The sequence below is a fragment of the Macaca thibetana genome, chromosome 4, assembly GCF_024542745.1.
Source record: "Macaca thibetana thibetana isolate TM-01 chromosome 4, ASM2454274v1, whole genome shotgun sequence".
Lineage (NCBI taxonomy): Eukaryota > Metazoa > Chordata > Mammalia > Primates > Cercopithecidae > Macaca > Macaca thibetana.
Window position 1 is genome coordinate 128,583,348 of NC_065581.1, and position 14,109 is coordinate 128,597,456.

The 14,109-nt window shown below is 35.4% G+C and overlaps 1 protein-coding gene across 4 annotated transcripts in view; it reads left to right on the forward strand.

The window, feature by feature from the left end:
- Positions 1 to 14,109, forward strand: part of MAP3K5 (mitogen-activated protein kinase kinase kinase 5) — a 245,182-nt gene that overhangs the window by 122,111 nt on the left and 108,962 nt on the right. For all 4 annotated transcript variants that reach the window (XM_050787912.1, XM_050787910.1, XM_050787911.1 and 1 more), the window contains one exon: positions 9,213 to 9,325. In XM_050787912.1, the coding sequence (XP_050643869.1) occupies positions 9,213 to 9,325 (113 nt within the window). The remainder of the gene's footprint in view (positions 1 to 9,212; positions 9,326 to 14,109) is intronic.

Consider the following 14,109-nt stretch of genomic DNA (forward strand, 5'->3'; position numbering starts at 1 on the left):
TCCTTTTATTTATCTATCTTTATAGATAGTTTTGCACTTTTAATCATTGTTTATAGGTTTCTTTATGGATAGACTTACATATTGTTCATATTTACGTATCCTCTTGCTAAACTGTAACATTCTCAACAATATAAAACTCTTGTTTGGTGTGTTTTTATGGGTGCATTTCAGCAGTATTGCCATGTAAGTCTTTTTGAAGTATTAGTCTTTTGTTTTATGAGACTGATCAAATAGATTGTGAAAAACACCGTTCTTTTTAGAATATATCAGTATCTGTTTCTGTTGTATATAGAATACAAGCCTTATCCTTAATATAAAAGCAATTCTCTCATTTATTTCTCATTTTTATTTTTCCTGTTTCATTCAACTCCCTTTTATTAAAAACAAACAAAAAAAATTCCCAGAAATCAATGAAAAGGAACTACAAAAATTGTTAGTATAAACCAAAGGGTAGGCAGAGCCATACAAAGAAAAGGGCCTAGGCTTTGGAATCCAGCAGAACTGGGTAGCGTTCCTGCTTGACCACTTCCTCACTGCATAACTTAATATTCCTGTGCTTCAGTTTTCTTGTTGACAAGGAATTCCCCCTACTTTAAAGAGTTGTCAGAATTAGAAGTATTATGCCTGAAATGTCTCATTCAGTGCCTTGTACCTAGTAGGTGCTCAGTAATCAGAGGCAGCTACTATTGATTCTTTTACCATTTGATGTTAATCACAGCTTTCTTTGATAGAGACTATAATCTATGCTGTTGTATTATTGTTAGAAATACACTGTCCTCATTTGTAGGAAGATTAAATATTCCCACCCATGACACCAGACTTGGTTGTGTGTCTTGATTGATGTGTATTCTGAGCAGAAGCTTTGAGAGCAATTTTGTGATTGTACCACATGTACTTTTTCCTTGGCCATTCCCACAAGAAGGCTGCTCCTTCAGGCTGGATCCCAGATGGAAGACAATGTGGAGCAGAGCTGAACCATGACACAGAGTTCATGACACAGATATGTAGCATGAACAGGAGTTGCAAGCCACTGGGATTCGCAAGTTGTTTGATACTGTGACACTCTTACCCTAAAATGTCTGAGACAGCATCTTCAGTTAAAATGGATATCATCATTATTTTAACATCTACATTTGTAAAATCAAGTTTGAGTCTTAGAAAAACAAACAAAATGAGCCGGGTGCAGTGGCTTATGCCTGTAATTCCAGCACCTTGGGAGGCTAAGGCAGGTGGATCGCAAGGTCAGGAGTTCGAGACCAGCCTGACCACCATGGTGAAACCCCCACCTCTACTAAAAATACAAAAATTAGCCAGGCGTGGTGGCACGCACCTGTAATCCCAGCTACTCAGGAGGCTGAGGCAGGAGAATGGCTTGAATCCGGGAGGCAGAGGTTGCAGTGAGCTGAGATCGCACCACTGAACTCCAGCCTGGGTGACAGAGCGAGATTCCATCTCAAAAAAAAAAAAAAAAAAAAAAAAATTGAAAAATTAACAAAATGATAAAATATATATGAAAATTAACACAAAGAAACTAGAGAATGTAAATATGGCAATAATAAGGATCAACATGCTTGCTATGACTGAGCTTCAAGCCAATATGCTTTTTAGTAATAGAGTGAAAAAAAATCATATACCGATTATTCAGAGGAAGCTAAACTCTCCCTCACAGTAAATTAAAGGAATTTCTCATGACAGACCCTGTGTAAATATAATCTACATAAACAACAATCAATCAATAAAAGCTATATAAACAACATCATCAATATTTTTTTTTTTTTTTTTTTTTTTTTGAGACGGAGTCTCGCTGTGTCTCCCAGGCTGGAGTGCAGTGGCCTGATCTCGGCTCACTGCAAGCTCCGCCTCCCCGGTTCACGCCATTCTCCCGCCTCAGCCTCCCAAGTAGCTGAGACTACAGGCGCCCGCCACCACGCCCGGCTAGTTTTTTGTATTTTTAGTAGAGACGGGGTTTCACCATGTTAGCCAGGATGGTCTCGATCTCCTGACCTCGTGATCACCCGCCTCGGCCTCCCAAAGTGCTGGGATTACAGGCTTGAGCCACCGCGCCCGGCCATCATCAATATTTTTATTGAAGTTTTGGACTCCAGTAACATTAAGATGTAACACAGTGAATAATGTAACACAGTGAAAGTTATATCCTATTCACTTGTTTAAGGTGGTCCAAGGATGTAGTTTCTAGTAATATGGTTTTATCAAGATCAGAGTTGAGATCACTAACGGAAGTTAAAAGATTATTTGTATCTTGTATGAGCTGACGTATTTACCAGTAATCTCAGCCTGGTTCTTGGTAGGAGGTGGATGCATTCTTTCTTCATTTCACAAGTATTTCATAATCACCTGCAGCATGTCAGATATTCTGATTATTCAAGTACCAGAGATTCATTGGTCAGCAAGGTTGAGAAGGTTCCTGCTCTTACAGAGCTTACATTCTCTTGGAGCAGATAGACAATAAAAAGAAGAATTTCAGATTATTATAAATTCTGTTAACAGATATGGAGCTATTCAGAGTTTCCATTTTTTCTTGTGTCATGCTTACATGTGATTTTAAGAAATTTTTTCATTTTACCCGTGTTGTTATATTTATTGGCATAAAGTTGTTCGAAATGTCCTTTACTTTGCTTTTAATGCTCATATCATCTGTACTGATGCCCCTCTTTTTGTTTATGAGGGCTTAGCAGTAATTTTTGTTTCTCTCTGTTTCATGAGAAGTCTGCCTAGGAGTTTATCAATTTTATTAATCTTTGCAAAGAACCACATTTTGACACTATTTTCTTTATTGCATGTTTGCTTTTTATTTCACTGATTTCAGCTCTTTTCTTTATTATACCCTTCCTTCTACTTTGAAGATGATACGCTGTTCGTTTACTAGATGGAAGCTTGGAGCATTGATTTTTCAACCTTGCTCCTTTTCCAATGTCTACATTTAAAGGTATAATTTGTTCTGCATCCCAGACATTTTATCTATTAGACTTTCATTACTTCATATATAACAACATATATATATAGTTCAGTTTAAATACCTTCTAATTTTCAGTATGATTTCTTCTTTGACCTTTGGGTTATGAACTGAGTTGCCCAATTTCCAAATATATCTTTCTTTATTGTTCTGTGGTTTAATTCTATTGTGGTGAGAGAACACATTTTTCATTATTTCAGTCCTTTGAAATTTGTTGAGAAGGACTTTATGGCCCAGAATATGGTACACAGTTGTTAGGTGTAGTGTTCCATGTAAGTCAGTCAGATTAACTTGGCTAATAATGTTATTCAAATCTATATCCTCACTGATAATTTTTGTCTGTTTGTTTGAGCATCACTGAGAGTGTTTTAAGATCTCTACCTGTGATTGTAGATTTGTATGTCTGCTTTTTTAGTTCTGTCCATTTTTTCTGTATATGTTTTGAAACCATACTATTAGGTACATTTGGGACTATTACATTTTCCTATTGAATTTACCTCTTTATCATTATGAAACGTTCCTTTTTTTCTCTTATCATTTTTATCTTAAAGACAATTTTGTCTGATATTAACCTATAATAACATTTATTTAATATTTGGATGATACATCTTTATGCATCATTTCACTTTCAACCTACCTGTGTCCTAATACTTGTTAAGTATCTTTTCTATATAAAATGCTTGGGACCAGAAGTGTTTTGGATTTTTTATATTTTTGAATTTGGGAATATTTGCATTATAATTGCCAGTTGAGCATCCCTAATCTGAAAATTGGAAATCAGAAATGCTCCAATGAGCATTTCCTTTGAGCATCACATCAGCACTCAAAAAGTTTTGGATTTTGGAACATTTTAGATTTCAAGTTTTTGGATTAGGGTTACTCAACTTGTATTTACAGTGTGCCTTTTAAAAATGAATATAATTGCGTTTTTTTGCTGTTATTGTTCAGTTCAATTTGAAAAATCTCTTTTATTAGGAATGATTAGATCATTTACATTTAATGTGGTAACTGATAGTTGGGGTTATATCAATAGTATTGACTATTTGTCTTATTTATTTTGTATTTGTCTTACATGTTTTTTGTTCCTTTAGTCCTCAATTCTTGCTTTATTTTTATTAACTTAGTATTACATTTTCTGCTACATTAGCACTGTAGTAATAGTTTTCATATTATTCTTTGAGTATTCCCTAGAGATTACAACCTGCATCCTTTACTTTTATAGTCTACCTTACATTTTGTATTTTACTGCTTCCTGAACAAGGAAAGAAACTTGGAGCAGTTTAAATAATCAATAGATTTTAAATAATTTTTATATTTTAGATCTTGTCACATATTTACTCTTTCCAATGCTCTTTCTTTCTGAAGTTCAGTGCTTCCAAATGAAATCATTTTCCTTTAGTCTGAAGCACTTTTAGTATTTTTTTATAGTTCAGATCTGCTGGCAACTAGTTCCCAGTTTTTGTCTGAAAATATCTTTTTTAGGCTTTTTTTTTTCTTTTATTACTCTAAAGATGTCGCTACGTTGTATTCTGGCTTCCAGAGTTTGTATGGCAAAGTCTACTGTCAATTTTATTGCTCCTTTGAAAGTAATGTATCTTTTTTCTCTGGCTGATTTTAAAAGATTTTCCACTGTGTTTTTGGATTTTGGTAACATGTTTTAGCATTTAGACTATAATTATCTTATTTTATCCTGCATGAGTTTTGCTGAGCTTCTTGGATCTGTGGGTTGATGTTTTCATCAGTTTTGAAATGTTTTTATCCATTATATCTCACATATTTCTTGTGCTCCATATTCTCTTTCTTCTCTTTCCGGGGCTACAGTGATACATAGGTTAGACCATTTAACTGTGTCTCCTCTGTTTCTTATGCTTTATTGTGTGTGTGTGTGTTTTCTTTCTTTTTTCTTTTTTTTTCTATATCTCTGCTTCAGTTTAGATACCTTCTATTGACATAGAAGGTAGTTCACCAAAACTGTTTTTCCACTTTGTTGAATTAACTTGTAAGCCCATACACTGAATTCTTGTTTTCAGGTATTGTATGTTTTGGTGCTAGATTATGTGATTTCTTTGATTCTGATTCTCTTTTGAAGTTGTTTATATCTTTTATCCATTTTATCTTTTTCTCTATATTCTTTACCATATTTGTCATAATTATCTTAAAGTCCTTGTCTATAAACTCCAGTATCCGAATTATCTGTAGGTCAGCTTTTCTTGTCTGTGTTTGCTCTTGTTTATTGGTCACAACTTCCTGGCTCTTTGCATGTCTCATATTTCTCTATTGTATCCCAGACATTTTGTATTAAAAAATTATTGAGACTTGGAGATGATTTTATTTTCACTCACAGAGATTTTCCCTTTTCTCTGTTAGCCAGATAGGGTAAGAAGCTGATTACCTCAACAAATGCAGTTGAGTTGGGTTGGGTCTAGGTTTTTATTTTCATTGACCTAGTCTGTTTCTATTTTATCTCTGCTTGTTAGCTGTGACCCTCTTGAACTTCTAATTGATAGGCAGGCAGATTTCTATCTTCTTATCCATTAAATACTGTGGGATATTTCATATCTGTCCTTAGGAGTTTTGTGTTTAGCTCTTTATTCTCCACAATTTGATAGATTTCTTTTTTCTTTTTCTTTTTTCTTTCTTTATTTTATTATTATTATTTTTTTGAGACAGTCTTTCTCTGTTGCCCAGGAGGGCAGTGGTATAATCTTGGCTCACTGCAACCTCCACCTCCAGGGTTCAAGTGATTTGCCTGCCTCAGCCTTCCAAGTAGCTGGGACTAGGGGCACACACCACCATGCCTGGCTAATTTTTATATTTTTAGTAGAAATAGGATTTCACCATGTTGTCCAGGCTGGTCTTGAACTGACCTCAAGTGATCCACCTACCTTGGCCTCCCAAAGGGCTGGGAGCCAGTGTGCCCAGCCCAAAATGTGGTAAATTTCTTAAAGGGGAGACTTTTTTCCTATGGTTGTTGTAGACTCCTTTCCCTAGTGGGACTTTTCTCCTAAACACTCAGGAGATTTCACTCTGTCATCCCAGCTCTACTCCACGCCCTAGCCTCCTGTACAACTCAGCATTCAACGAATGTCCTGTGAAGAAAACAGCCACACATTTGGGACTCTTCCAGGTTTCATTCTGTCATGCCAAACCACGCAATTATCAAGAAATCCACTAGTTTTTCTTTTCCTTGGTAAAGTTTAAAGTAGACAGAGTTTTTCTGCCCATGCCAAGCCCAAGCCTAATCTTAGGATCAGAATCAGCAAATGCCCCCATGAAAGACAACGGCAATTCAGCTCATCTTGGAAGGTCACTTCCCTCTTTGGAATTTATTTCAGTGATTTTTTTGTTGCTTCCATAGATCTCCAGTGTCCGCAAAAATGTGTTTTTGATATGTGTTCTTATTTCCCCCTAGTTACTGAAGCAGGAGTGATGGCTCCCAAGTAGACGACTACGTCTTACTTGGAAACACAAGTTTTCCCCCTCACATTTAATATTTGTCCACAATATAAATGGCTATGTAGGTTCCCAACATTTGTATAATATTTTGTTCCATATTATACTTTATAGTATTATTGGACATTTAGAGTAATTTTTCATCTTGTAACAAATGCCCTTGTAATGAAACTTCTGATTACATGTTTAATATTTTTTCATGGTATAAATTTGCAAATGTATAATTGTTTTGTTAAGAGGTATACATAGTTTTAAAAAATTTCTATAGTTGGCTGGGTGCAGTGGCTTACACCTGTAATTCCAGCACTTTGGGAGGCCAAGGTGGGCGGATCATCTGAGGTCTGGAGTTCAAGACCAGCCTGACGAACATGGAGAAACCCTGTCTCTACTGAAAAAAAAAAAAACCCAAAAATTTAGCCGGGCATGGTGGCACATGCCTGTAATCCCAGCTACTCGGGAAGCTGAGGCAGGAGAATTGCTTGACCCCTGGAGGCAGAGGTTGCAGTGAGCTGAGATCGTGTCATTGTACTCCAGCCTGGGCAACAAGAGCGAAACTCCATCTCAAAAAAACAAACAAACAAAAATTCTATAGTTTTGATATTGGCAATTTTCTGCCAAGAATACTGTACTTCTTTGCTTTTACAGTATGGGAGAATTCCCACTTCCTGCAGTGGTATACTAATGATATATGACAGGATTTTATTTCTTTTGTAATATACCTACGTGCTCTTTTAAGCTCCAGAAAACATTAAGACTTTTTCCTCAATACGGTATTCAATTTAGTCTCATGGATGGAGGGGAGCTTGAGAAAAATGTGAATTATTAATTTTATTGGTATTTATATTTTCATTTAAAATACAAAAATATATATTGTTTGTGGCAACAGAAAAACAGATATAAACCCAAATATTCATTTGGGTTGGTTCTGGCACATAGGAGATATTCGCCAATATTTATTGATTGATTTTGATATGCCTTCATTTTTGCCTCTTCCTTTTCATATCTTTAAGAGAGACTTTTCATGTTCTTTGGTTTCAGGGAAAATGCAATAATGTATTTAATGAAAAATATTATGTATCTTGATATGAATTGGTAGAAAGGGAAGTGTCTACTTCTTTCTTCTCCTAAATCCTTTTTGTTGGGACACTATACTTGCCTCTGAACAAAGACAAAGAACTTTGAGACTTATGTTAGTCTAAGACTTGTAAGTTGACCTGTAAGTTGTGACTTGCCTTGATATAGTGTTGAGTATCTGTAGTCTAGGTGTATATACTTTCATTTTAGAATGGAAACATGTATACTTCTGGAAACATTAAAATATGCTTTTTATTCACCTATAGTGATGCAGTGGTACTTTTTTTTATTCCATAGGTACATAACTATCAGAGCCAACTAGTTAAGATTCATAGTTATTTTTGCCTCCATTCAGAGATGCTTGTTCTACTTAAAGAGCAAGACCTTTAAAAAAGAGACATGGTCCTCAACATTCAGAAAAATGTATTTTTTGTTTTCATTTGATGTTTAATTTATTTTAAATTATGGAAAATTTTGAGTATGTATAAAAGCCAAGAATATACACGTATTGTGCCTACAATATACACTATTGTACCTATCACTATGTTTAGTATTCCTGTCTTTTATTTACACAGTTATGACTTAGGTGAGAATGTTTTTATCTTGGAATTGTAATGTATTTCTTCCCACATAACCTTTTTGGGTATCATCAAATGGTCATTTGTTAGATATTTAGTTCTTATATTTTCTTCAGCATGATTTTTTTAAACATAAAAGTTTCATTTTTCATGCATTGGCCTCAGGCAGTTCCTCTTAGTCACTAGGGCATTTATTTTATTTTTCTGATTTTACATACCCCTAAGTGAAATTATATTGACTATCATTGCCTGTTTAATGATGCATGTAAGGAAACCCTTAAATGTATCCTAGGAAGTATTACCTTGAAAATAAAGTAAATATCCAAACACTGAAGTCCTTTTAAATATTGAAGTGTTTTCAAAGGTTGATACTCAGTTTTATGCATATTCAGAAAAGTCTTTTTATAACTCTCTGAGCCAAAATTAGTATGTAGAGACACAATCTCTGCTTTTCTTAATTTCATCCTATAATTGACATTATTTCATTTTTATATCATTCTTATGGAATTGATCATTTCAGTATGTTACCTCCTCAGTGCTCTGTATATTTTTAAGAGTTTTTAAAAACTACTTTAAAAAATATGTGCAGGGTTCTCATTTTTAAATGTTTATTGCACGCACACACACACACACACACACACACACACCCTGAATGATGGCTTCCAAGTAGACGGCTACATTTTACTTGGAAACACTAGTTTTCTTCTGACTTTTAACATGCTTCCACAACATAAATGACTACATTGCTTTCTAACATTTGGAATATATGTTATTTTATATTACACTGTATAATATTGGATATTTAGGGTAATTTTTCATCTCGTAACAAGTGCCCTTGTAACTAAATTTTCACATTCACATACTTCTGGTAGATGATTGAAGACAGGATTTTTTAAAAGACTAGGGTTACTAGGTAGGTTGAGGGTGAGCTAAGTGGGGGAAAGCAATAGAACTGTGGACAAAGATAAGCAGTTTCTGAAGCGTTAAGTGCTAATAACACACCAGATTCTGGGGTGAAGGCCAGTGCAATATTTTTACTTGCTCAGGCATTGGAGTTATACAAACAGAAGCTATTACACACCCAGGGTTTCATGATTGAGAAAGTTAACTTGTACATTTGTGGTTTTTTATAGGTTCAAAAAGGCATTTGAATCTGAGCCAACACTACAGTCAGGAATTAATTATGCGGTCCTCCTCCTGGCAGCTGGGCACCAGTTTGAATCTTCCTTTGAGCTCCGGAAAGTTGGTAATTATAACTTGATATTTTACATGGAAATCAAGAAACTAGACCCAACTTGGTGCAAAGAAAAAGAATCCTGAATAGATAAATTTTTTGCTGTCTTTTCATACTTCCTAAAGATAAAAAAAAAAAAGGCTTATTATATCTCCTTGTTTGGTATTTCATACTATTGTACAGAATCCTGATATTAGGACATAATTCAGTTTTTAGTTTTTCTTACCTGTCTCTAAAAGCCCCCCTGGTTAATATTCTAGCTCAAACTAATATTGAGGATATGAGTTCCGCATTCAGCCCCTAACTCCCAAATAATGTTAGTGTTTTGTGAGACATCAGGAATATTTCCTATTTTAGATTGTGCTTTCGTGGTGCTTTTCTTCAAAAACTTCTGCTATTTCCTTTATCTGTTTCTCAAGCACACCTGTCTCTCTGATTTCACTGGTGTTGGGGGAAGAGCCTCCCAAAGCACCAGGAGCAATAGGTTAAGCAAATGGTGGTCTTGGTAGGAACTATGCTCCTAAGACCATCTTTGAACCATAGCCATTGACAGAATGTGCTTTTGTCCCTTTTATCTGTAGACATTATCTCATCTGCTGCCTTTCCCTGGGGATTTAAAGAAGTTAGGGCATCTTAGTGAACAAATTTCGAGTGATTTTCTTGGTTTTGGCTTTGCTCACATTTTTAAAAGATTCTGGATACTGGAATCCTGTCTATGGGAATCGTATTTTGCTCTGTTGGGTGTCTAACCATCTCCTTTCAGAGAACCTTTCCAACTCTTTTAGGAGTTACTACCGACATAGAAATATTCAGTCTTATTTTTCATAGGGAAAAAATAACACGTTCAGCTTAGTGAAGCTATGAATTGTAGAAAAATTCTTTTCTTCAAAATTAAAAAAAACATTTATTTTTAGAGACCAAGTCTCACTCTGTCACCCAGGCAAGAGTGCAGTGGTGTGATCATAGCTCACTGCAGCCTCGAATTCTTAAGCTCAAGCGATCCTCCCACTTTGGCCTCCCAAGAAGCTGGGACTGTAGGTGTGCACTGACACACCTGGCTAATTAAAAAAAACCTTTTTTTATAGCGACGTGGCCACACTGTGTTGCCCAGGTTGGTCTTGAACTCCTGGCTTCAAGCAGTTCTGCTGCAGCCTCCCAAAGTACTGGTATTACAGGCGTGAGCCACCGCACCTGGCCCACTTTAACTGGAGAATTTCTTTTTACTTTTCTTAAAGAGAAATGAATCCTAGACTTAATAAAAAACAACATTATTTTGGAAGAGCTCATATCTATATGTAATGTTCTGGAGAATCTTTGAAGCTAACTAAAGTCAGAATGTTTTTTTGTTTATGTTTTAAATGCCCAGACTAAAAGAATGATAAAATATTTATTACTGTGGGATAGCAGTGGTATTAAAGGCAGAAAGGTGTGTTTGAAATAATTCTTTTTTTGTTGTTTTCTTTTGAGACATCTCACTCTGCTGCTTAGGGCACAATGGCACAATCACAGCTCACTGCAGCCTTCACCCCCAAGACTTAGGTGATCCTCCCACCTCAGCCTCCCGGGTAGCTAAGGCTACAGGCATGTACCACCACACCGGGATAATTTTTTCGTATTTTTTGTAAAGATGAGGTTTTGCCATGTTGCCCAGGCTGGCTTAGATTGTGCTTTCCTGGTGCTTTTTTCAAAAACCTGTGCTATTTTATTTATTTATTTATTTTTAAGGCTAGGTCTCACTCTGTCACCCAGGCCAGAGTGCACTGGCATGATCATGGCTCCCTGCAATCTCAACCTCCTGAGCTCAAGAGATCCTTCCACCTGGGTCTCCCAAGGTGCTAGGATTACAGGTTTGAGCCACCTTGCCCAGCCTGAAATAACTCTTTTGATTGGTTCAATGAGATCAGAGAAGGTACATTGCAATTTGTACTTTTCAGAAATTATAATAAAATTTTGTGTCTAAGACTAAATTAAAAACTCTGTACTAGCCAAAACCCCTATATCAGTGTTCTAAAAATATTTTTATTGCTCTTTTGTTGCTTTTTTCATTGTTTTTATTGATATACAATAGATAGATATTTTTTCAGTATATATGTTCTATTTTGGTACAGTCATACATTTATTGTTCTGTTCTTTAACTCAAGGTGAGGTTTTGTTGAAGCCTCTAAATTATTGCAGGAATTGACACTGATTTGCGTATGTAGGCAGAGCAATGACAATGGTTTGAAAATGTACTTATTCTAAATTTCATTTTGAAGGTAAATACTTATTAAGATGGTCAGAACTCTGAGGTCTGAGGAAGTGTGATTAATATGTAAAAGAAACATGTTAATTTTTTTCAGGAAGAACTCACTTGTAATACATGTTGAACAAACATTTAAAAACATATAAAGTTAGTTTAAAATTTTAGAAATTGCATATCATATACAGACTTAAAATATGGCCTAACAGTGAATTTTTAGCTATCGTGAGAACTGTTTTAGGCTTCTAAAATACTGTGATATGCATTCTAAATTGTATTGTCCTTCAATAATGAAAACATAGTTAAAACTCAAATTATACTGATCAACATAGATTGAGCTAAAGTTAATTTTTATATGGTAAGAAGATTAAATGGATTTTCAAGGAAAGACAAGTTGGCTAAATAAATTGGTAGTTTAATATAATAATGATGTTAATTGATAGTATATAATAAAAATGAGACAACATACTTGGCATATTTTAAAGATACGTATAGTTTCATTCTTTCTTTAAATTCTCCAATCAGCTTTTCCAGTAATTTATATCTCCCATTCCTCCTGTTGGCCTCTGCAAACATACAAGTTATTCTGAATTATTGAGTTCTTATACTAATTAGACTTTTACTTATGAAATCCCTTCTTTAGATGCTTTTTGAAATTTTGATTTATTTATAAAGGGTAAACAATTAAAAATTAAGATGAGCGCTCAATATGAAGCTAAATGTATTATCTTAAGATCTCAAATGTAATACAGAAATGATTCTTAACTGTCATGCTCTGTTGCCCAAAGACTCTTAATTCTAGTTGTGTGTTTGTTTGTGATTATGACTAATTGCTTCATGGATCTGTGTTTTACTTTTCCAGTTTTTGAAGAATCATTGATGCTTAGGCTATTTAGAGCTAGGATTTAAAAACACAGAGCCATATCCTACATCTTCCTGTTTTCACCTTCACAAGCCTTAAAAATAATATTCGAACTTTAGCTAAATACAAGATGATGCTTCCATCTTCTGTGGAATTTTCCCACTGTGAGACATTTTATGGGTGAGAGTCAGACTTAGAGGTTTGAGTCTCCAACAGTAATGATGATATAGTAAAAGAACACTATGTTTGGAATTCAGACAAACCACTATTTAAATATCATTTTCAGTAAGCGTTAAAAAATATTGAATATAAAATATATATTACTATACATAAAAATCCATGAGTCAATAGAGATAATCAAGGAAAAATAATCAAAACAAAATCTATCACCAACCACTGAAAAACTCCTTTGTCACCTATGGAAGTGACCAACTTTTCAGAAAATTAGAAGTTATAAGGAAAGAAGTAAGTACATTTCCTTCCTCTTTCAGAAATACTGTAGTTCATCCCATTGATGAAATATAGCTCTTCTTAGGCTGGGCGTGGTGGCTCACACCTGTCATCCCAGCACTTTGGGAGACCAAGGAGGGTAGATCACCTGAGGTCAGGAGTTCAAGACCAGCCTGAATAACATGATGAATCCCTGTTTCTACTAAAATTACAAAATTAGCTGGGTGTGGTGGCACGCTTCTGTAATTCCAGCTACCTGGGAGACTGAGGCAAAAGAATCTCTTGAACCCGGGAGATAGAAGTTACAGTGAGCCAAGATTGCGCCACTGCACTCCAGCCTGGGTGACAAGAGCGAAACTCCAACAAAAAAAAAAAAAAAAAAAAAAAAAAAAAAACGCTCTTCTTGAGGTATGCTACATAGTAAATGTATTCTTCTTCCAGAGAATGTATTCTTCAAAAGTACGCTATTATAGTTAACAAGGTAATGATAAAGCTGATAATGAGAGTGATGTTAAAATAATTGATTCTGGCAAGGATCATCAATTAGAACTAAAAACATTAAATTGAAATGCTTACTTTAAAAAATTTCATTTTACCCCTTTTACATGATACCAAAAACTGACTCATAGATAACTTGTTAGTCACAAAGGAACAAATGTACCTGTAGAATGGAGGGACCCAGCTGTCAGTGACCCATCTTTGTATCACTAATAATAGGGTAGCCAGACATGTGCCCTTAGGACTTTATTATGATGACTATGAAGTGTACAGCAGTTCTTCTTTTTAGTTTTTTAACTTTTATTTTTTGAGACAGAGTCTCACTCTGTCTCCAAGGCTGGAGTGCAGTGATGCGATCTTGGCTCACTGCAACCTCCACCTCCCAGGTTCAAGCGATTCTCATGCTGCAGCCTCCTAAGTAGCTGGGATTACAGGTGCGTGCCACCATGCCCATGTATTTTTAGTAGAGATAGGGTTTTGCCATGTTGGCCAAGCTGATCTTGAACTCGTGGCCTCAAGTGATCTGCTCACCTCGGCCTCCCAAAGTGCTGGAATGACAGGTGTGAGCCACTGCACCCGGCCAAGTGTACAGCAACTCCTGTAAAATATTCTCACCAAAAATGTTTAACTTGAATCTTAAGATCTAAAGTTCGCTTAATAGGAATCACAAGCTCTAGAGAAATAAGTTAAATAATCCCAAGAAGTTACATCAGACAGATCAGAATGTGAGAACACTAGAGCGGCAGT